This window comes from Scleropages formosus, chromosome 19, assembly GCF_900964775.1.
Source record: "Scleropages formosus chromosome 19, fSclFor1.1, whole genome shotgun sequence".
In the NCBI taxonomy this organism is placed as follows: Eukaryota; Metazoa; Chordata; class Actinopteri; order Osteoglossiformes; family Osteoglossidae; genus Scleropages; species Scleropages formosus.
Window position 1 is genome coordinate 877,760 of NC_041824.1, and position 24,088 is coordinate 901,847.

Below are 24,088 nucleotides of genomic sequence, written 5' to 3' on the forward strand. Positions count from 1 at the left end.
CACGGAACTGTTACATGACGCGTCTGAATTTCCCCGAAATCTGGGTGTGTTGTCGAAGTGCGTGAATTCCGGACGAACCCTGCGGCTTTACAAGTCCCGACAGAAAACAGGAGTCCCGCCACTGGAAGACACGAAAGGCCTTCTGAGAAAGAGGCCCGGCTGCGAGGGCCAGGCACCGGGCAACTTGGCTCGTTCCGCACCGCTCACATCCGACCGACCGACCGACCGACCGACCGCACCGTGGGAATTTCCGCACACAGGGCCGGACGGCCGAACAGACGGAGGTGAAGAGAGAATTCCTAGTTCCGTTTTCCTAACCGATGGACAGCTGGAACTTGGACTCATTAATTTGTTAGAAGAACACGTTAGTCAAAAGTACATTAAAATTCCAGTTTTGCGTCATGCGCCCTGACATTTGTGGGCTTTACTAAAGCAAGTTATGCTACATTTTACCTCACGATTTTAACTCTTACGTAGAAAGAGTTTCCAGTCAAAACGCAAGTACCACTAAGCGATTTGACACTTTCAAACGTTTCTTTTTCAGTTCATTGTGATCCACGACAACAAAAAGATCATTATGTGGGAAAAATATGAGGTAAACAGTCCTCGATGTGCGGATTGAGCCGTAGCGTCGGCAGCAGCCCGCGTCTCGCGCCGCGCCCACCTCGTGCCCGCTCCCGCTCCCGCTCCCGAAGGCGCCCCTCTCCTCTCCTCTCCTCTCCTGCCCCGCCTTGCACCGCCCCCTCCACCCCTCCACCCACCCGGCGGTGAAGAGCGCCCTCGCAGGTCGTGGCAGCAAACGGGTTCAGTCGGCAACGCGTCCTCTGTGGGCAGGGCGCGCGCACTCGTCCCGCAGGTGCAACTTGGAACGAGCGTTTCTGTTGGCAGGGCGCGCGCGCGCGCCGGGGAAGGGCGAAAGCGCGCTCACGTTTTCACGGCTGGCCGCACTGTTGACATTTGTGCGCTGCCGCGCGGATATTGTCCACGAGTTCGTTCTTTTGCTCCTTCGCTGCCTGACAATCCTGGAACTAGAAGGTTTTTTTTTCCTTTTTTTGCACGATACGCAAACCAGTTAAAGCTGGTCCACGCAGATGAGATAAAGCCTCCTGTCGAGGGGGGTGATGCTGGACATGATTAAGAGCGAGATGGACGGGCGCGAGGCGCGGCGCCAGGCAGCAGCAGGTTCCCGCGCGCGAGCCCGCCACTGAAGCGAAGTAGCGCCGCGCGAGAGCGTCGCTTTGAACCGCGCACAGCCTCGAGGAAGAGCGCGGGAAGAGGCGCTCATGGAGGGCGCTCCCTGCCAGCCGTCGGTCGAGGTCGGGGGAGACCACTGCTGCCCCGGCGGGATCCCGGCGGCGGTGGCCGCGGGCGCTGCAGCTGGGGCTGGGGCTGGAGCCGGAGCGGACAGACCCGACGTCGCCAGCCCCAGCCAGCTGCCCAAGCAGCGCTCCCTGCGCGCGGTCTACGTGCTCAACGACGGCCTGAAGGCGGTGGCGGCCAACAGCCCCGAGTCGGGGGCCCTTCAGTGCCTGCAGCGCGCGTGCGACGCCGAGAGCGCCATTCTCACCACGGTCACGTTCGGGCGCCTGGACTTCGGGGAGACGTCGGTGCTGGACACGTTCTACGACGCAGGTACCGTAGCCTAGGGGTGCGCCGCGAGCAGCTGCAGAGCAGCCACGACATCGTTTCGTTTGTACAACTTGTCTTACTTTGCTGTGTAACTTAAGTAGTGTAGTGAGTATCCTCCGCGTTCGCGCGCGCGCGTTTCTGAATCTGAGTCCTGCTGCTCCGGTTCCCGTGTGTGTGTGTGTGTGTGTGTGTGTGTGTGTGTGTGTGTGTGTGTGTGCGTGCGTGCGCGCGCCGGTTGCAGACAGCGTGTGTAGTCAGTGTTGTCAAGTCACCTTGAGGGTGTGACTCACACTGTGAGCTGAGAACGAGTCGTTGGAACCCAACCGCCGGCGTCTACAGCCGCTGCCTCAGTGCCTGCCTTGTCCGGAGCCTATAAGTATAATAATCCCGGCAGCGCGCTGTCGAGGAGGAGGAGGAGGAGGAGGAGGGACACCAGGCAGGATGGGACGCCAGGCAGCCTGGGCCAGTGCATCGCGAGCAGCAGCAAGGCACCCCAAGCGGGACTCGAGCCCCCGTCCCACCACAACGCAACGGGCACTGACCAAACCAGCTGCGCCGCTACTCACACAGACTGAGAGAGAGTCGCGCTTTACCACACTGACTGAAGAGCAAAAAATGGGGGAAAAAATGCGATCGCTGTCCGTGCTTTGCTCCGCCGGCTTTCCTTCCGCAACAAGGTCCAGGATGGGACCGACGACAGCGACACACATTCATTTGCACACATTGATTTTTTGCACACATCATCCGCTTACTCTGCATTATTGTGGGACACGTGTCGGTGATATTAATTTATTGCTGCTCACTGGTGGGAGTCGCTGCACTTTCCTCCCTCTACTTGGACCCAAGTGTGAGGTTGCGCTGCTCTGAGTTATTATAGACTATTAATATCCATAAGTCCGGAACGTCCTGCACACTAAACCCTGCAGGAATGTTGACTCTCTTCACTGCTTGTAATGTTAAACCGGCTAGGCTCTGTAAACATGTCATTTTTATGAGAAAGCAGCCCTGATTTGCACTTGTGTACTTCTTTATGTATCATGTGTCTCTTTCTTGTGATGTGTTGATGGTGTGAAGTGCAAAACAAGTCATTTGAAAGGCAGCTGCACACCACTAGTGAATTGTGCACCCTTTTTATAACCTCAGCCCCCGTTGCTGTGTAAGTAAGCGAAGCCCCGCTTGTCTTCGTGGTCCTCTATTTATAAGCACGAGCAGCTTGACTTGCGATCAGCCTGCTGGTGTAGCTTCGTGTGTAGAGCGTCTCTCTTGGTCCAGCAGCGTTGCTCGGCGTCGTGCCGGGAGGGCTCGGAAAGACGTCGAGCGGCTGCGGGAGCAGGCGGAGACAATAGAGGTGCGTTGTGCGCGCAGCTCGCCGGTTCCCTCCGCTGCACTCTCTGGTTCACTGTGTCCTTCGCTCGTTGTCCCCCCCCCCCCAGACATTGCAGTGGTGGACATGAGCGACGTGTTCCGGCAGCCCTCCCTCTTCTACCACCTGGGCGTGCGTGAAAGCTTCGACATGGCCAACAACGTCATCCTGTACCACGACACAGACCCTGACACGGCTCAGTCTCTCAAGGTGCGAACGCAAAACCGCAGTACGGGATGTCTGCGTCTCAAGTGAAAAATGAGGGCGGGTGGTGTGAGAGGACCTGGGCTCGATCCCCGCTCGGCCTGTGCGGAGTTTGCACGTTCTCCCGTGCGTGCGTGTCTGGTGGCACCTTCCCGGTTCTAAGCCTGTGTATGGAAGGTTATTCTGGAGTTTGCGCAACGATTCTAGAAACCTTTGAAAAAGTGCGCTTTGCTCCCTCCGTTTTCACGCTAAACAACGACCCAACCTCTCCTTTGAAAATGAAGTTATACAATCCAGACTGATTGCTCTTACATACCTGGCAACAAAATGTGTTTTGCTGCTGCATTTGCACCCTACGTTCCCTCAGTAAATGAGCCAAGCTTTACATTTTGTTCCATTGGAACTGCATGATGGTTGGAAGGTCCGATGTGCGGACGCCCTCTGGACGCCCTTATTGTGCTCTGAATCTCGCTGCCTTGCCACCTTTTGCCCGTGTTTTATATATTAGCTCGTTCTCAGAGCGCCCTTTGTGTGTCTGTGCTGCTGTGCTGTTGCTCAGTCCTACACAGAAGTATACGGAAGTATAGAAGTGTACCGAGTGTCTTTGGACAGCACTTCTGATGTCCGTATATACTGTACCTGTACACAGTTTTCTCTGAAATCTGAACTGAGTTTGAACTCCAACATTAAGTGCGCAATTCTCCAGCATCGCTTTACTGCTCAGACTTTTCTTTTTTCAGTTGTTATGGCAGAAAGGACATAGAGGTGGTTCCCTCCTCACGAACAGTGCAGTCAGTCTCCCTCTATTAGTTGGCCACGTTGGAGAAAAACATCTCACTGAATAAAAGTGCTGTTGATGTGAGCAACCGGCAGCTCCTGCATGTGCCTCGAGCCCCCTGCCCTGCCACACTTATTTGTGACATGGTGTAAGTGAGAGAGCACGACAAAGAGCTCTTCCCACAGCTGGATCATAAGTGTTTGTATGCATCTGCTGCTCCGGGATCCCTTTTGTACCGACATATCTCACGAAATTCATTACTCGATGCAAGCATAATAATGAGAAATGAAAGCATAATTATTAATGAGATTTTGAAGATGGCTGAGCCGTCTTGTTTATGTAGACGGGCACACGAGTTGGAGCTATTACACGGAGGTACAGGGCTGCCGAGAGGTGCTCTTCAGCGATGAAAAAGAAAAATGAAATATTTCTCAAAAAAGTGGACGAGAGCGAAAAGTTTGTTACTCCAAAGTTCGTTAGTGGGGGGTCGCCTGTACGGTTTACATGCGTGGCGGGAATTGCCTCTCTGTCCCTGCTCCCCTTCCGCTGTGAAATGACTCTCACACAGCAGCACTGCGCTTTACTCCTCCGCTGCACACTGAACTCCCCCAGCATTCCCAGTGTCTTAAATACACGGAGATCCAGTGGCTGTGCTCATGTCCTGTGTGCCTTGTACGACGTTACTGTACACTTAATAGCTGCAACGTGTTCTTCGGTGTTGTTGCTGTGCGACTGTATATCTCCTGTTCAAGTGCTAAGTTGGTGATTAACGTCCACACATTTCTTTCTCTCCGTAGGACATGGTGACACAGAAGAACACAGTAAGTATCATATAAGAGCACTGCTTGGCATGTTGTTGCCGTCTCACACAAAGCTGTTTATGCAAGTAAATCTCACACGCGCACATACACACACCAGTGCTGTCTGCTCCCATGGAATACGAATCAGTGGCACTTCGTTCCGTCGGCCATTGCAGCAGACGCCTCAGCATAGTTGACAGGAGCGTCACCGAAGAGTGCAGTCTGTTAACGTTTCATTAAGACAGCGGGGCTGCGGTGTGTAACAACCGCACTACATGGGTGTGTGTCCTGTCCCCGGCAAACTGCTGCTGTTAATGAATTCGGCATGTGAGTTTGAACACAGGCTACCGGGGAACACAGCTCAAGTTATTTAGGGAAGAGGACGTTTTGTTACGGAACATTCGAGTAGGTCTGCCGGAGGTCGCAGTGTCCCCTGTGGGTCCCCTGTGGGGGCGGGGCTTCCGACCTCCCAACGAAGGGACACCTGCTCAAGTTCCTTTCCTTTAAATAACCTCTTCGCGGATCTGCCGTCTGCGCCATGTGCTTTGGGCCCAAGCTCCCCTCCCACCCCCCTTGTATTGGAGGAAGTGTACATTCAGTTCATCTCACTTCATCACAGTCGTACAGAAAGTAGAAATTGTTCATCAGTGCAAAAGGTCATTTCATCAGTCAGAACCCCTTGAGCCCCTTATGCGGTGCAAATGAATTCCACCTGAGCAGCTCCGGTCCTGTGTTCTGCAAAAAATTTGTCGTCGATTCACTGTTTCATTGAAGCAGTCCCAATCCCTCGGTCATAAAGGAAGTGCATGTGCAACTGTGTTGCTCCACAACCCCCCGTGTAACAGGACACAACGCAACCCCCACATCCCTCTGCTAGGCTGCATCTGCCACTTTTCGTTTTTCTAGCAGGCAGCTGTCTGCAGGCTTGTCAGTACTGCTGTGTCATACAACCCCCCCATGCTGGCATTGTCAGCCTGACCGAGTCACGATGGCAGCGTTTCTGTGGCCTCAACACTGGGTCGAGCGAAAACTGGACGTTTGCAGCAAGGGAGTGTTTAATTACCTCCGTCCATCCGTTCATTCATTCATACAGCTTCAATAACTGCTTGTCCTGCACAGGGCCCTGGTTATCCAGAGCGTCTCCTGGAAGCACTGGATATAAGGCTGAAGGACGATGCACCCTGGATCGGACAACAGTCCATTGCAGGGTAGCTGGACACACAGTGTCACACTGTCACATATTCGCACACACAGTGTAGCGTCGCCAGTCCACTCGAACCACATGTCTTTGGTCCGCGGGAGGAAACCCAGAACATGCAGACTCCACACAGACTGAGTGGGCATCGAACCCACAATCTCTTGCCACCACCGTGCCACCTGCTTTTCACTTAATCTGTTTGCATTTTCTGTAATCAGCTTTCAGAGAGAAAGTGTGCATATCTCACTGCAGCCTGTAAAGAGTTGATGCCAGACACACTTTAGAGGAGATTCATTTATGAATCAGGACTCCTCACCCCTTTGTGTGGCTCTCGTTTACTAGAGCAGCGCTCTGCAGATTTTTCTTCCTCGCTCTGCGTGTCCCCACGTAACCCTATGTTTACGTAGGCGTGCTGCTCCATGACAGGTGCTGTAAGTATGACTTTTTCTCAACACCGGAGCCCAGAGGGGACCGATTGGCTCCCGCAAAGTCGAAGTGGCCTGCCTGCACTAGGCTGTGTCTCAGCATGTCCTGTCCTCATGTCTGCTGCAAGCTGGTTCTCCACAGAGTTACAAGGTCCTCACCCTCTGTGTCTCTCATTGTTTGGAGTAGGTTGGTTCTTCACAAGCCCTTGTCAGATGCTCACTGCGTCTCTCTGCCCTGTTGTCTGGAGTAGGCTGGAAGGCCGTGCAGTGTAGGCTTTCCCTGGGTGCAGTTGCCTCCAGAGTACCGTGGCTCTGGCCTGAGGAACAAAGTACGCTTTGCTCTGCAACGGTGGTGCATGTTGGGTGTTGATTTTGCTGATGGACAGCTGCTCAGTTGCACCTCAGAGGAGTGGCGCTCCAGCGTCAGCTCAGTGGTCTCCTACTAAACCAGCTCTTGACCCTTGACATTTCCAGCTTTTAAGTGTTAGTACGTTGGCATGTTTATGAGTGTAAGTGACAACTTTGCATGTCGTCTGTACTTCAACCACGATTAACGGCACGTCGTGGCTTATTAGAACAAGACTATAGATCCCATGTCCATGAGAAGTGAATGTACATGTTTAATGAGCAAGTTGTTCATGTCAGCCTGAAGATGAAAATCATTTCGTCTAAAACGTCTTTGGGAAATGTAAGCGCTTACTAGCCTGGCATGACTTGTGTGGCCCAAGAAGTTTGCTGGAGCAACATGTTCTGTGCTGTCAAGCGCTGTGAATGTGGACATTTGCAATGGTGCTGCCATGCGGAGCGCCAGGGGACACTAGGCCTTTACATGGTTCACCCAGTGCACGGCAACTCCTTGTAGGAACGAGCTCCACTGCCTTTTGTCACAGCACTCGTGTATGTTACTCTGCGTGATCCACTTGAATCACACATGTACATAATACCCCCCATCCACACCAGTGTGTCTTCTTGCAGGCCTCCAGTGGAAACTACTACTTTATTCCTTACGTGATGACGCCGAACCATGAGTACATGTGCTGTGAGAACGATGCGCAGCGGAGGGCTTCTGAATACATGCAGCCCAGCTGGGACAGCCTTTTGGGCCCCCTGTGTGTTCCCCTGGTGGACCGTTTCACCAGCCTGCTCAAGGACATCCATGTGACCTCTTGGTACGCCCGCATGTCGCCGACAGTGTGCCATCCGTCTTTGATCCGCAGCTTTGATCGCTAGCGCTCCAGCGTGGAGGGACTCGCTCGTCATCAGTACCGCACTGAAGTCTTAAGGGATTCGCACATCCTGCTGCTGTGCCTTGCGTTGCTATTTTCCTTCATGTTGTTTTCTGTGCTCCGTTATCAGTTTCCTTCATTTTGTCAAGTCCGAAGGGGAGTTCAGTAGCTCCGGCTCCACAGGATGTGAGGCTTCTGGTCAGCCTGAGTGATAAGGCCCAGTAATAACTGAATACCCCCACATATCTTCCTCCCTGCTTGTCACTGTTCCCTCAGTGCCTCCTACAAGGACACACTCCTGAATGACATCAGGAAGGCACGGGACAAATATCAGGGGGAGGAGCTAGCTAAGGAGCTGTCCCGCATCAAGCTGCGCATTGACAACACAGAGGTGTTGACCCAGGACATCGTTATGAACCTTCTCTTCTCTTACAGAGACATCCAGGTACAACATGTACACGTTCAGACCTTTTCAGCGAGGCTGAAATTGCAAACCTGCAGCTTATGTTAGCATTCTGACCTCTCTCTCCTCCAGGACTATGATGCTATGGTGAAACTGGTCCAAACCCTGGAAATGTTGCCCACTTGTGACCTTGCCAACCAGCCCATGATTCAGTTCCACTATGCCTTTGCGCTCAACAGGTATGAATGTAAGCTTGTACATGTGTGCTCACACACCTTGGCCACTTGGTACTCGCTCACAAACAGACCATCGAATCCGTTACATTTAGGCTTAATGTCGGGCTTCTTCCTGTGTTTTACTTCATCTTGAATGTGTTTGTGTGATGCCTTCAGTCAGTGTATCTTGTCTTTCCCTGTGCGCGCGCGTACGTGCGTGTGTGTGTGTGTGTGTGCACGCAGGAGAAATAGTCCAGGCGACAGGGAGCAGGCTCTGCGTGTGATGCTGCAGGTGTTGCAGTCATGTGACCATCCTGCCCCAGACATGTTTTGCCTCTGTGGTCGCATCTACAAAGACATCTTCCTAGACTCTGACTGCAAGGATACCAAGAACCGTGACAACGCCATCCAGTGGTACCTCTAGCTCATGCATTGCTTTGCAGTTCACCTGCTGAGTGTCTCAGGCTGCTGTTTCCTAAGCTGTTTCCTGACATCTGCATCTGCCCAGGTATCGTAAGGGTTTCGAACTACAGCCCACGCTCTACTCTGGGATCAACCTCGCTGTGCTGCTCATCGTAGCCGGCCAGCAGTTTGAGAGTTCCATTGAGCTGCGCAAGATTGGTGAGGAGTTATCCTAGGGGTCCTCATGTGTCTCGAGACCAGAACAGTTCTGTTATCACATGTCGCATATCAGTGCAGTTCATGTCACTGCACGTATAATTAGGAAAACTGTGTTGTGTTGTCATCACTGACCACTCCACTTAATAATTTGCTGTAAGCTGATGCTCATGAGCCCTAAGAAGCCCCCTGAATGTCACCTTGACCCCCCTTGGGCTGTGCCTAGGTGTGCGGTTGAACAGCCTGCTGGGCCGAAAAGGCAGTTTGGAGAAGATGAACAACTACTGGGATGTGGGCCAGTTCTTCACTGTCAGCATGTTAGCCAATGACATCTCCAAAGCGGTGCAGGCGGCCGAGAAGCTCTTCAAGCTGAAGCCCCCCATCTGGTATTCCGCTCTCCACCCAAACCTGAAGGTTCCACCTCACTGTTGTAGCACATAGTCCAGCAGGTTGTCTCTCGGTGGGTGTTCAGGCTGCATTCAAATTTTAGGTGACCCCCAGAAACCCCCCCTCCCACCCAGGGATCAGTGTGTGAAGCATTATTAGCTGTGCAGCCTCTCAGCTCTAGTTTGTACCCTCACACGGTTTTCTTGACGTCCTGCCGCAACACCAGGTATCTACGCTCTGTGGTCCAGAACCTGCAGCTGATCCAGCGCTTCAAGAAGCAGAACCTGGAACACTCGCCGCAACGGGAGAGGCTCAACTTCTGGATGGACATCATAGTGGAAGCAACACGTGGAGCTACCAATGGACTTCGATTCCCAGTGCTGAGAGCCCCTTCTCACACACACATGCACATACACACGCACATGCATGAATACTGTAGATGCTATATTTTTTCACACTGATACTGCAGCAGTTAATCACTGTTACCAGAGTAGTGAATCACTCGAACAGTGATTTAAATCCTAGAGTGCTCACCTCCGCACACTCATTGCACATCACACTGATAGCAGACACTGTGCACAGTGACTTAGTGAAGCACCGATTGCTCTTGCGCTATACATTTGAAAGTATAACACGGTCAAGAAAACTGTAATATTTCTGTTAGAAACACTTCAGCTGCGAAAGAACAGTGTCCCAGTGCAAAAGTGTTCATCTCTCTCTCACTACATCTTGCTTGTGGCAGGTTCTGATCCTGGAACCCACCAAGGTTTACCAGCCCTCATATGTGTCTATCAACAGTGAGGCAGAGGAGAAGAATGTTTCCATATGGCACGTGTCCCCGGCCGAGACGGTCAGGCCCTTCTGCGTGTCTCTCTCCATGTACCCACCTTCTTCTCCGTTCTGTCATACACAGCCTTTTCCCTTGATGTCACTGCACGTATAAGCAGCCTGTTTTCTGTTAATGTCTTGAACAGTGATAATGCCTCCAGTGTCTCATGGTCTACATTTTGACTTGGTTTCTATGCTAAGCAACTCTTACTGTAACTGTAATGGTGACACCAGCCACTGCAAACCCAGGATCCAGTGCTTAGCTTTAATCTGTATTACACCGGTACTTTCATATGAATAACCCCATATGCAGTGTCTCTTTCACAGTGACGTATATATTTACCAGCTTTAACACCCTCTTAAATGCTGTCCTTTCCAAGTGGGGTTGGGCTTCCTCTTCTTCTTTTCTGTCTTTTTTTTTTTTTTTTTAAAACCTTTATACCATACCACTAGCGATCTTATTTTTTATTTGCAAACTTGAGACAAATGCACCATGGTCCATGTTTGCCCACTCCTCACCTCATCACTTGCGGTACAGAGGGTGACAAGTACAATAAGAGCTAACCGAACATATAGCAAAGGAGTGAATGAATATTACAATTAATATTGCTATTAGGGTGGCACAGGTGACGCACAGCTCCTGCACTGTCAGCGTGAATATCGATTTCAATTTGGAGTCAATCCTTGAGCCGCTGGGCACAAGGCAAGGGGAGTACACCCTGGACAGGACGCTAGTCCATCGTAGGGGTGCCGCACACGCACTCACTACGGGCAGCTTAGAATTTCCATTCCGCCTAAATTGCAGGTTTTCTGGGCTTTGGGAGGAAAGCAGAGTACGTGGAGGAAACCCACGCAGACACAGGGAGGACATGTACAGTACTTCCACACAGAGTGCCGGATTCAAATCCGCACCAAATCGGCCCAGGCACTGTTTGGCTCCAGTACTATGTGCTATTATGCTAATAATGTCAGTCGCATTAATGTTTGTCTCCTTTCTCGTTTTCTGTCAACATCCTGGTGCCTAGAAGGGGATTCACGAATGGAACTTCACTGGCACATCCATCAAGGGCATCAGGTGGGTAAGCCTGTGTGATCTCGCACACAAGACCCAAGTGGACTTTTATAGGAAGTCTGCAGTACTTTTTGTTTCTAAAATGAATGGAAAATAATGTATGAAACAGTAGTTTATCCTACAGACCTTCATTTAAACAGCACACAGTGAACGTACTTGTAAAGTTCCATAAATCATTGTATTTCATCTATAAAACAAAGGCTTTACACAGTACAAAGTATTCAGCCTCCTTGGACTTTTTTTGTTTTATTGTTTTTGCACTGAATCACAGTAGATGTAGTTACACTTTTTTTTTATACTTATCAGCAGGAAACTACTCTTTAACGTTAAAGTTAAAATGCATTTTGACAAACCAGTTTAGAATTTATTACAGATACAACACAATCACAAACATCAGTTAAATCCATTGTCTTTCAGCCTTGTAAAGTGATTAAATCTGAAAAATCCAAATGACATGAATACTACTTATAGGTACTATATTTGTTTGTATATGTAGCCTTTTTCTCCAGAAAAGGCATGCTTATTACATGTACTATTAATGTAAATTCCAGTGTTTTCCTTGTTTTTTTTTGGTTCCTGTTTTGAGTACAAATATGAAATATTTCCATTAATCTAAGGGTTGGTAAACAGTTCAAGTCTGATGAGTGTTTAAATAGCTTGGAGACCACTGGGGAAAACATTGTTTTTTCTTTTGGCGTCTGAAAGAATCTGATTGTGGCGTAACGCTGCACATACAACATCCTGCTGTGTCTGTGGGCAACGCGGGGTCGGGGAGCGTGGGAACAGCGACCAGGTCCTTCGGGGACACTCGGTCGAAGAAGGCGACCCAGGGTGGTGTGTTGTGGCACAGATGGTCCCGGAACAGTAGGCTGTCCCTGGGTTGTGTGGAGCACCAAACATTGTTCTCATGCCCCAGATGAGCTTGTGGGCGTGGTGATCTCTCTCTCTCACACACACACACACACACACACACACACACACACACACACACACTCACTCACACTCTTAGAAAGCATAGGCTGCCCTATGTGAACTTGGACGGTCCAGTCTCTAACTCATCCATCGTCATCACTCTTTTAAGTATCTCCAAATTCGATGAGCGCTGCTGTTTCCTTTATGTCCACGACAACTCCGATGACTTCCAGATCTACTTCTCCACCGAAGACCAGTGTGGCAGGTGAGCCGGGGTTACGCCCACACGGGGTCTAAGGATGTGGTTTCAGCGTAGTAACACTGAACGCACTGCTCTTTGAGCTGCGGTAGCTGCCGTCGCGATGTCTTCTGACACAGCTTGAGCCCTCTGTCCACGCTAACCTTGTGCTGGTTCTGTGGGAAATCGCTAGGTTCTGTTCTATGGTGAAGGAGGTGATCTCAGACGGTTCAGGCAATGCTGTGGAGCTTGAGGGTGAAGGGGAAGGAGACACGCTGGAGGTGAGATTGTGTATATGTTTATATGAGCGTGTGTGTTTCTTTGTCTCTCTCTGGAGTTGCGTGTGTAAGTACCCATGTGTTAACTGTTGTGTCTGTGCTGCAGTACGAGTATGACTACAATGAGAATGGGGACCGCGTAGTGCTCGGGAGGGGCACCTATGGAGTGGTGTATGCTGGGAGAGATTTGAGCAACCAGGTGCGCATTGCCATCAAGGAGATCCCCGAGAGGGACAGCAGGTAAACATGAACCGGGAGAACAGTACTTGCCCTTATAGGCGTGCAGGGGGCAGCTAATTGTCAATCACGTCATCAGAGTTATAGAGATTATGAGAACATTTTTGGTGGGTGTCATACTTAAAGAAAGCATCTTTGACTTTTGATTTTCTTCTCTACACACCAAAGCATGTAAGGAGAAAATTGCGCAGCTTCATTCATAAAAGAAGTTTTTAATGACAACAGCACGAGGGCCTGCGGCCTACTGGCAAACCTACAGATATCGGTTCTAATCTACACCTTCCTCCTCGAGTGCAACATCACTGCATTACTGCCTTGCCAGGTATTCGCAGCCCCTTCACGAGGAGATCGCTTTGCACAAATATCTGAAGCACCGCAACATTGTGCAGTACCTGGGCTCCGTGTCTGAGGACGGCTACATCAAGATCTTCATGGAGCAGGTCCCCGGAGGTAGGCGTGTGATCTGTGTCTTTCCTACACTGCGTGTGGTTGTTTTCTCGGTAAGATGCTGTATGCACTCAGCAGTCCCAGTATGTCAAATCGCCGAAGTGACACCTTCATTGTGTACTCCTGTCCAGGGAGCCTGTCAGCCCTGCTTCGCTCCAAATGGGGACCCCTGAAGGAGGCCACCATCATCTTCTACACACGGCAGATCCTCGAAGGGCTACGCTACCTGCATGAGAACCAGATTGTGCACCGTGACATCAAGGTGACTGCCGAGCAGGGGCTGCTCCGACTCTACCGTGTCACTTCAGCCCTCCTGTGTGGAACGCTCAAATCTTAATGTCACTCTCATTCGGTTGCTTTGTCTTTATTTACCTTTTTTCTACAAAGCCTGTGCAACAAAGGGCTTCTGTATCAGACTCTGTGGGAAACTTGAAATTCTCTTACTCAGTCCAGAGATATGAGGACTTGAACCTACAAGCCATAGGTTGTGTAAATTAAAATATATATTGTGTATATATGTCCCCCCACTGAATATATGTTACTACAAAGAAAAAGCCTTTGCATGTGGGCTCCTTGGTGGTGTATTTTGGCCTGAGCAGCAGCATTTCTGCACAGGGGGATAATGTGCTGGTCAACACCTACAGCGGCGTTCTCAAAATCTCTGACTTTGGCACATCGAAAAGGCTGGCGGGAGTCAACCCCTGCACAGAGACCTTCACTGGTACGCTTCCATGGTGTTTGTCTTTGTCTCCATCCTCTTTCTTTTCTGTAACCACCCACTGCTCTGCTCATTCGAGGTGAAATGTTTTTTTTACACCCGCGCGCTGCTTGCTCTCCTCAGATAGGTGCTGAAACAGTCACATGGGCTGTCATAGCCTCACGGAGGTGCCTGTGTATGGTAGGCAGAGTTTTGCTCACGTTTGCTCAACCCTTCTAATCAGGTGTCCGTATGCTGGTCACCTTCATGGGTCTGTGTCTTTGTCAGTGCTTGGTTGTTTGTCCATATTTCTCTCATCTCCCTGGTACCCTGGTAGCCTGTCCCCTGACGTGGGGCAGCTCTTTCTTACACGTGTTCCAGATACTCGGTACCGAAGCCAATAGCAGACAAGGCAAGCTCCTACACTGAGTTTTGAACAAATGAAGGAAACTATTAATCCGTGAAGGAAGTTCTGTTTGGAAGTGGTAGCTTGAGCTATACAACACACACACACACAGATATATACAATGAACAAACAAAGATAAATAAGTACATAAGTTATGTAAATGAATAAATGAGGTAGATAAATATGATAGATAAGTGTCTTTACACAGGAGATGGTGAGGGGGTTTAAGGTGCATTGAGATGGCAGAGTACGGCGCATTACCGCCATCAGGAGGTGACACCACGCTTTTTATTATTCAAAGTGACCAGTAAACACACAAATTAAAGCCCCTTAGGTAGGTAGGTAGGTAGTTATTGTTGTGCGTAGCACTGATTTGGTGTCACGGTTGTGCCATTATTGCAGTACATCAGTGTCAGCACGTGTCTGTATGTTCTGAAGATCCTGCACTGTGTCCTGTTGTATTCAGCTGTGGCTTTACCTTCCACCTCTTTCATCCTTGTTTCACCTTTGCCATAGGAGGGGTCCAGCATTCTCTCATGTGTGACAGGCAAATGCCTGCAAATGTGATTGCAGTCGTTCATTGTTTACACACTCATTGACAATGGAGGTAAATGGGTGCAGAGGCTTCAGACTCCGTTGGGTTCCCGTTTCGTTCAGCTAGGAACACTGGAGCACTCCTAAATTAAATCTCCCTGTGCAGCAGGCTGCTCTGACGTGGGCAGCACTCCGAACTCCCGGAATCTGTTTGCATTTCATGAATGTCCACCGGAGCATGAAGACAGGTGTCCTAAGCAGACCCGTCTCCCACAGCACTCATGGAGCCTGAGTAATTGCTCTTGTTGCTGGGGGTACTTAATGACTTTGGGTGGACAGCTAATGACTTAAAGGGGCAGTTAATTACTTTGACACTCTAGCTCCTCACCATCTCCTCCTTTCCTGTCTGCACCGCATCTTTTATTACTACTACTCCTCTTCCTGTGTGTAACAGCCTGACACGCAGTTTTATTTCAGTGCACTTTAGATACCTTTTGAGAAATGTAATTGCCCCAGCACTGGTATGTACCACACAGTGTGCGTGCGTGCACGCATCTGACTGTGTCCCTTTGCACCCAGGCACACTTCAGTACATGGCCCCTGAGATCATCGACAAAGGTCCCAGGGGTTATGGGGCCCCAGCTGACATCTGGTCCCTGGGCTGCACCGTCATTGAGATGGCCACAGGGAAGCCCCCCTTCCATGAGCTGGGTGAGCCCCAGGCAGCCATGTTCAAGGTGAGAGGGCAGAGGTCAAGGACCAGATGCAGTGGTAGGAGCAAAGAGAAGTCACCTTAGAGTACCTTTGAAAAGCAACCCACAAGTGCTCTACATTCCAAGTGCAGAAGAGCTGGGAAGTCAAGCGGCTTATTGCCTGCACATAACACCTTGCGGAAGAACTAGTTTCCAGCAATGTCTCTCGGATCGTTTCACTGATGTCACATGCGCACTTGGGAAGTTCTTTGGCTTGTTCCCCCATTGCTGTCAGTCTAACCTCAGTACTCTTCTTCATTGTTGCTTTCTTCTCTTTACCCTTTCTGCCCTAGTGCTGCTCTACTCCTTACTGCTTCTTGGTCTCACTGGGCCACCGTTCTCATCATTTCAGGTGGGCATGTTTAAGATCCACCCTGAAATTCCAGAGGCTTTGTCTGCCGAGGCCAAGTCCTTCATCCTTCGCTGCTTCGAGCCAGACCCCAACAAGAGGGCAACGGCAGGTGACCTGCTCAAGGACGTGTTTGTGCGCCAGAACATCAAAGGGAAGAAGAACAAGATTGCTTTCAAACCTTCAGGTAGTTATGAGTGTCTGCAACCAGTGCAGAGTTTGTGGGGCGTGTGCTGTGGAGCGATGACGATGATGATGATGATGATGATGGTGGTGGTGGTGGTACGTGAGCAAGGTGCACCGGTGCAGAATGCATGGCGGGGATGTCACTGGCCTTGGTGGCATTCGGCATTGACTCCCCTGTCTCCGTGTCTCTCTCTCCCTCTCCCTCTCTCTCTCCTCCTGGGGGTCCAAACTGCTCCTGTGTCGCTGGGATGCTCTGTGGGGCAGTGTGGCAAGGTTGGTGCCGGTCCGTTATCTTCCCCAGTGCTGCATCCCGTCTGTGCTTCTGTGGACCTGTGGTCCTCGTCTGTCTTTGCCTCCACACTGTGGTGTGTATCTTTCCAATGGCACATCAAGCCATGGTTGCGTGATTTTTGAAAATGAGCGGAACCATGAAGCTGAACTCTGTCACTTGCCATCTCTGTCCATCTCGCTTTCAAAGTGCTTTACTGGCACGGCCACTGGATTCTCTGTTTAAATGTCTCACCATAAGTCTTTCTCCAAGGTTTTTATCTCCCTTTTTTTCCTCTTTTTCACAGCTGTGCAGCTTCTTCATAAGCCTGATTTGCCCACTCATCATCAGTCCCTTGTTTCCTTATTACCCACAGCTCACTCCAAGTGCGAGTATTCCGCACCGCTGCTGAGGGCTTAGTGACAGTGACAATGGCATAATGGCACGTGAGCTGACCACATGACCACTACTGCCATGTATCTCCACAGATTACCTGCGCAGTGTGTCACTTCCAGTGCAGGCGGAGACCACGGGCAGCAGCAGTAGTGACCATGGGTCTGTCTCCCCCGAGTGTGATGCAAAACATGACGTGTTCTTTGAGAAGAAGAAGCGTTCTGCCTCAGAAAACCTCATCAAGCCCCCCAGCTCCAACTTTCTCAGGTAAAGAAGCTGAGGTGAGCTGCAGTTTTCTCACTTTAGCTCTCGGTGCCCCCCGGTTGAGCTGCCGAACCCTCCTGCTAGGGCTCAGCTGGCTCTCGATGGCTCAGTCGGTGACCCTCGGGCACCTGGGCCGCAGAGCAGGGTCACTGCATGCTTGGAACTTCACGCATGTACGCTGCTTGCTGCTTCTGTCTGGCGCACGTTGTGAAGCTCACTCTGGGTATTTACTGTGCTGGACGTATGTGAGAGCTGCCGAGTGACGGCGTTTATGCCGGCGGCCGTTAAGACCGGGCAGATGGGTCTGGTGGCGTCCCAGCTCTCTCGGGCGGCTCTAATGCGATAATGTCTTTACGACGGCACACACCTGCACCCTACGCCATGGCCTGCCTTGAAGCTGGGAGATGCGTGCATGCACCAACACTCTCTCATTCCTCGTGGCGACTACATGTGTGTGCGCGCGCGCATGTGCAAGGAATAAGCTGCACTGCACAGACACGACCATTTTGTTAGTGTGAACCCTTGCTCTGTGCATCTAAATGACCCTATATGACCTTCCACAGTGTCCCTGATGAGGGCTCTGTCTCAGAGGACCGCAGTGCCCCGCCATCCCCGGAGGACCGAGACTCAGGTCTTTTCTTGCTGAAGAAGGACAGTGAGCGACGGGCCATCCTCTACAAAGTCCTAAATGAGGACCAGGACAAGGTCATTTCCAACCTCATGGAGAACCACATACAGGCAAGTCAGCCCATTTTGAGAGCACTCTTCTGTCCCTTCTCTTCTGTCCGCCATGAAATGTGTTCTCTCTGGAGACACACTATGGTTTTGTCTGATTGTATTGAGATTGTGTGTGTGTGTGTGTGTGTGTGTGTGTGTGTGTGTGTGTGTGTGTGTGTGTGGGGGTGGGTGGGTGGGTACATGTCATGTGTAAGTGTAACCTTATATGGCTGAGTAACATGGTGCAGTTTGTGTGTGTAATGGTGTGTTAACATGCATACACTCGCAGGGAAGTGAGGAACTCAAACTGTCAGTGGACCATATCAAGCAGATCATCTGCATCCTACGTGATTTCATCCGTTCCCCAGAGCGACGTGTCATGGCAACAACCATCTCGAAGCTGAAGCTGGACCTGGACTTTGACAGCACCTCCATTAACCAGATACAGCTGGTGCTCTTTGGGTTCCAGGACTCGGTGAGTGGTGGAGCCGGTATGAACCTGTGTATTAGGGTGCCATGTCTCCCCTTTCTAGTCAACATGGAGGAATGCAGTGTGGCCCAGTGGGAGATGCTTGCGTGTGCTGGAGGTGCTAGGTGTTTGCAGTTGGCAGAGTAGTGCAGGGTGCAGAGAAGAGTTGTGAGAGCCAGATGCACACCAGACATACGGGGGAGGAGTTTGGGGTGTATTGGAGGGACGCAGAGGGTTTTGTAGAGAAATCCGGCGCAGAGGGTAAGTGCATGAAGGAGAGCTGAGTGTTTCTTCTTGTGTGTCATGTGTCTGCGGCGGGGATCACAGTGTTTGACCATCTCAATCAGGTGAACAAGGTCCTGAGGAACCATCACATCAAGCCTCACTGGATGTTTGCAATGGACAACATCATCCGGCGCGCAGTACAGGCAGCTGTCACGATCCTCATCCCAGGTGCCCCCCTTCACGCGTGTGTGCGTGTGTGCGTGTGTGCGTGTGTGCGTGTGTGCGTGTGTGCGTGTGTGCGTGTGTGTGTGTGTCTCAGTGAATTAGCGAGTGTTCAGCTCAGCACACAGGAACCTCAGTAATGCAACGCTCTTGACTGTCTGCTCCATGTGTCTCTGCCCCCCTGCATCCATTTGGAGCGTAACACTTAGACTTAGCAGAGACCATTTTTTTTTTAGCAGGATCCAGCAGAGCTGAGCAGTCAGATCAACTTCTCAAATTGATTCCTCTGTGCTCAGTTGAGACTCTGTCTACAGAAAGTAAAATAATAAATAAAGTACTACTGTAGTATCGGAATGGGGAGGCTCAGTGATGCTGAGGGTAATGCTGCCACCTCACAGCACCTGGGCTGTTTGGACATGGGTTTGAACCCAGTTCACCTTGTGTGCAGTCGCCCATCCAGAGTGCACCCCCCAGCCTAGCACCCAGTGATCCCTGATAGTCTCGTCTCCAGACCTCAACAAGCCTGACAAGGACAAGCAGTTAATGAAAGTGAGTGAATTTAATACCGTAGTACAACATATAAAGCAAGAGTTTTAGAAAAGAACTTTGAGAAGGTAGTGTACCCTGTTAATAAGTGGAGCAATGTAAACTTAGAGGAGACATGCAATTTGTCACACCCCCGAGATCAGCCGAGCGACCGCACCTGCGGCTTGTCAACCTGGCCAGGTATAAAGGGAGCTCCATAACTGCACAGAGGTGCAAATTCTTGCAAATACCTCCCTTAGTGGTTTTGTTGATTCAGCATGCACTTCTTGCCCCTTTGTCCTGCTTTGTGTCCTGATTGCCTGGTTCCTAACCCTTGCATGTTCTCCTGGCTCTTGAGGCTTGCTTTGCCCGTGTATCGACACGTGCGCCTCGAACGACTGTCGCCTGTACCTGACCATTGTTTTTGTCTGCCCCAGCGTTCCTCTCCTGAAATAAAGCCGACCCCCACTTGGGTCCATTACTTTACCTCCTGTCTCCAGTCCGTCTGTCTGACACAATTTCTTTGGAAAATGGGGCATGATTTGACAGTCTGGTACTCTTGGTCACCACTTGGACAAAAAGGCCTTTTTGGTATTAATACTTTTCATAACATGTATACGTTTTTAATTGGTGATTTTTCAGCTGTACACGGAAAAAAGCTGAACATACCCTACATTACTACATCGTCTGCATCTGTGGTACAGTTACATTGATTGTCATAGCTGATACTACACAGTAATCACGGTACATTGTAGGTATTTAGTTAGGTGACTTACAAAGTTAAACGGGACACCAAAGTGCCCACAATCATTCGCCCAGCTGTACCACTGAGCAGTGTAACACGCACATGCACAGAGTTCCCCTGAAACAAATGCATTTGCGTTGTTGTAAGAAACCCATGCAAATGAGGTATAAACACAAACTCCATACAACCTGAGTGGAATTCAAAGCCATGTCCAGACTGTAAGGCACCGGTGCCACCCACTGCAAAACTCTGGAAGTGACGTGTTGGTGTGTTAACGTGTCTCGCGGAGCATGTCATCGCTAGAGCTCCATGTTCCTTCGCATCTGCAAAAGCAGTCCGTGTGGAAATGACATGCGTGTGTTTCCTCTCCTTCTCCCAGAGCTGCAGACACATTTTGGCCCTGCCTCAGAGAGCGAGGGAGCGGAGAAGGATGCAGACGAGGTGGATGTGGAGGAGGAAGGAGAATTTGGCGCAGCACAGCCGGCAGCCCCTGAGGATCCAGGTCTCACTTCAGGTGTGAGCACTCTGAGCTCTGTGCTGTCCCAGGAGTGTCAGCGAGTGCACCCAGGCCACCCGGCGGGGGCACAGCTAGGCCGGCTCAAACAGGAGACAAACCGGTAAGAGGGAAAGTGTGGCATGAGGAGCGCTCACCAACTCAGTAAAGAGCCCTACGCACGCACGCACACGCACTCCTTTAAAAGCATGTCGGCTGCAGCTGCTCTCTTCGGTTCCAAACGTCATTAGTTTGAGTTTCACCTGCTGCGGTAGGAACGTCGAAGACGCCTCGGCATCGAAAGTCAATCTTGACAGAGCAGAAAAGCCCTGCAGTGGACATTGTGTCTGTGTGATGACATGGAGCCTAGTGTCCACACACCTGTGCACTTGGGTTACTCTGTCCATGCGGTCCATAACAGTTTGGTTGGCCTGCACAGCACCAGTGCTCACTGCGCCAGTGCCTCTGTTACTGTTTGCTCTTTTTTTTTTTTTTGGTCAGCGTTTTTGTGTGCCTCTTGCTTGTACCTTGTCTTTGCTGACTACTTTAGGCAGTACTTTGTACAACCTGTTCTTCCTTTTCTATTCGGGCACCGGGACCCTGGCTTTTCATGAGTTCGTTCGGTTGAGCAATAAAATAGTTGAGCTGCATATGGCATAGTGGTTAAGGAACAGCATTTCAGTTCTTGAGTGAGCCTCCTGCTGTGGCTTTGAACCATCACCATTACCGTCCCTGTGCATTGTGGGATACTGGGCTTCTCTCTCGCAGGCTGCTGGAGGACCTGGTGCAGAAGGAGAAAGAATACCAGCAAGTGTTGAGACACAGTCTCCAGCAGAGGGTGCAGGACCTGGAGCTCATGCGAGTCAGGAGTCGCCCTATCGGTACACACACAGAACCTGCACCCGGAACTGTGTACCTTCCTCGACCCTTTGTTTGCACATCCCATCACAACACACATACTTCAGCTTGCATTTGTCTTGCTCTCCTCGCCAAAGACATCCACCCACCCGCCATATTCCATATCCCTGCTGACCTGGAGCCTGACAAGGAGCTCACTGATTGGCTGAAGGAGCTGGGGGTGGATGCCAACACCATAGAGAAGGTGAGTGTTCCTGGAGCAGCTGCCAGCACTTAAAGAATCCCCGTTTGCCACCATTATCGTGTACAATGGGCGTGTGGATCATTTCCACGTTGTGCGCTGGGGGAAAGGTGTGTGACACAGTCCTTCTTGAGCTGAGATTGTGCACAGGGAGTTGCAATTTCAGGTCTCAGCGAGGCGAACAGCAGTCCTAGGTAACCATTTTTGTGAGTTAAATGGACAAAACTTGGCACAAGATTTAAGGTAGTGTTTAGTGGAGTCACACTGAGACCTCCCTTCCGGCTCCTTCTGGTCAGCTTCGGAGCTCTTGACTCCGAAGGCAGCTCTGGCCCGAGAGGCAGTGCTGAGTTTATCTCTCGTGTCTTCGCCACGCACAGTTTGTGATGGAAGACTACACGCTGAACGATGTCCTCAATGAAGTCACCAAGGAGGACCTGAGACACCTCCAGCTGCGGTATGGCCCTACTTTGAGAGTTGTGTGTGCTGCACATCTCTTCCTGTGTGCCCTTCTCTCTCCGTTTTCTATTTACTTTTGTGTGTTAGGATATCTTTGCCTGCTGGACATGTGTGAGGTGAAAGTTTTTACACCTCAATGTTCCTGCTTGTGTGTTTTCATGGCATCAGTGTAAGTGCTTGCTGTAGATGAGTGGTAAATGTGCTAAGTACCAGTGTATTCCTTTATATCGCTCTTGTGGTCACTTTACACTGTGGCTCCTCCCCATGGGTGGGGCAGAGGTGGGGTTTTGTGCCGGATTTGGAGAGCCGTCCAGAGGCATCGCGGGAGGGAGCACAGGAGACACCTGAGGGGTGGAGAGACCGCAGACGGATGACGTGGATGACCCGCTGACCTGGACAACCCAGCTCCACCAGGGTCCCCTGCAGGAGTGTACACTCCAGCCTGCTACACACGCACACTGGTACATTCATTGTTGAAACACGTTCTCACAACTGCACACATTTATAGACATGTGCACACACACTTACACAGCTGCTCAGAATGGTTCCATGTCTGCGAGCCTTAATTCTTAGGTGGACACCACTTAAGAGTCCACGTTGGTCTCCATTTACTCTCCCCTTATTTATCACCAGTCACCTTCTTCCGTCTCTCTGATTGCTCAGTCATCCCCCTGGATCGTCTCTTGTCATTCCCTCTGATAAACGACGGCAGACTAATTCACTTTTGCGTAGTTTTATACAAGTGCTGTCTGTGCTGCTGAGCTGCTGCGTTCCAGCCTTCACCCCACCGTTTCACGCTGATGGACCACTGCTCTACACTGCTGCCTTGACTGCCTTCGAGGAAAGTTCGCGTGTCGTTTTGTACCCAATGTGCTGAGTTGTCGAGTTGTCCTGTGGAATGGAAGTCTGTGCATCACGTCGGGTTCACAGACAGCAGACCGCTCGACGCTTCTCGTTGTACTTGATCCAGCTTCATGGGCTCACAAACTGGGGAGAGCAGTGCAGCTGAAAGATGTAGGGGGACAACAGGGCTGAACCCCTGATCCCCCTCCCTTTGTCTCCCTACCAGGAGTTTCAGAACAATGAGTAAGATCTCACATGTGCTCAGCTAATATGTGGAGCACTGCTATAGCAGGGCTGCCGGCTGCCAACTCATATGGGGCTCCACACGGGGAGAAGACTTGGCTTGCGTGCTGGGACTGAGGGTTCGAAGCTATTCTGTGTGACTCTGAAGTGCACACCACAGCTCAACGATAAGATGAACCCCATGCAAGTTTGTGGGACATTGAAAGGGTAGCGGAAAGTCAGAGATGCCCTGGCGCACTGCGACCTTGGAGGAGGCAGCAGGTAAAGCAAGCAGCTCAGTGTAGTGTGCAAACCAAAGAATACAGTGATTCGGGATCTCACCTGTGCCTTTCTTCTGTTTACTGTCTTTTTCTTTTTTTTGGATAAAACTGTTGCTGTATGTCTGTTCTGCAGCTTTACGTACTGTTTTACTTAGTTCCTTTTGTTTCTTTTCAGGAAAGCGCATTAAATTATATCGCACTGTTTATATTATGCTGATGCTCCCTGTGTGCCTTCATTTCTTCTTTGTGCTGTGATGACATGAAATGTATTCTGGGATCACAAATGTCAGTGAGAGCAGCATGATGACCGCTGAATGACCACCACACACGGCTTACGCTTTACTGACCTTTCGTTCCCCTCTCATTTCCACTCAGTAGAGCTGCTAAAGGCACAAAGTATTGTCATATTTACCAGGACACATGAATATATGGGGAGGAGAGCCTGCAGCCCTGGAATGTTCAAATTAAAATGCGCTCCAGGAGTTCAGACTTTTTCTAGTGGTGAACATCACCAGATTTTTCAGGGATTCAGGATTCAGGATCACTGGCTGCTTTGCCTTGTGTTAAAAACCCACCGTATGTCTTTCACTCCCTGGATTTTGTTCTCGTGTTACTATGATGTGATACGATGCACTTTTACCCTACCAGTGTTTTTCACGTTGTGAGGAGCTCCTCATTCACAAC

The 24,088-nt window shown here is 50.5% G+C and overlaps 1 protein-coding gene across 5 annotated transcripts; it reads left to right on the forward strand.

The window, feature by feature from the left end:
• The first annotated feature begins 770 nt into the window (after window positions 1–770).
• On the forward strand, window positions 771–23,817 carry map3k15 (mitogen-activated protein kinase kinase kinase 15). 5 transcript variants are annotated; one of them, XM_029246141.1, is made up of 31 exons: window positions 771–1,632; window positions 3,063–3,202; window positions 4,772–4,795; window positions 6,649–6,726; window positions 7,373–7,566; window positions 7,900–8,068; window positions 8,159–8,265; window positions 8,485–8,655; window positions 8,750–8,862; window positions 9,086–9,245; window positions 9,473–9,623; window positions 9,989–10,096; window positions 11,100–11,149; window positions 12,228–12,323; window positions 12,490–12,577; window positions 12,681–12,814; window positions 13,134–13,261; window positions 13,390–13,520; window positions 13,874–13,979; window positions 15,475–15,632; window positions 16,000–16,183; window positions 16,447–16,455; window positions 16,939–17,110; window positions 17,671–17,845; window positions 18,114–18,299; window positions 18,641–18,746; window positions 20,390–20,627; window positions 21,272–21,384; window positions 21,499–21,605; window positions 21,980–22,056; window positions 22,336–23,817. In XM_029246141.1, the coding sequence occupies exons 1-31, from the start codon at window positions 1,284–1,286 to the stop codon at window positions 22,430–22,432; spliced, it is 4,119 nt and encodes a 1,372-aa protein (XP_029101974.1). In that variant the 5' UTR covers window positions 771–1,283; the 3' UTR covers window positions 22,433–23,817. The 5 variants fall into 5 exon arrangements, with proteins under 5 accessions (XP_029101974.1, XP_029101975.1, XP_029101976.1 ...); XM_029246142.1 differs by lacking the exon at window positions 16,447–16,455; XM_029246143.1 differs by lacking the exon at window positions 6,649–6,726.
• The last annotated feature ends 271 nt before the right edge of the window (window positions 23,818–24,088 follow it).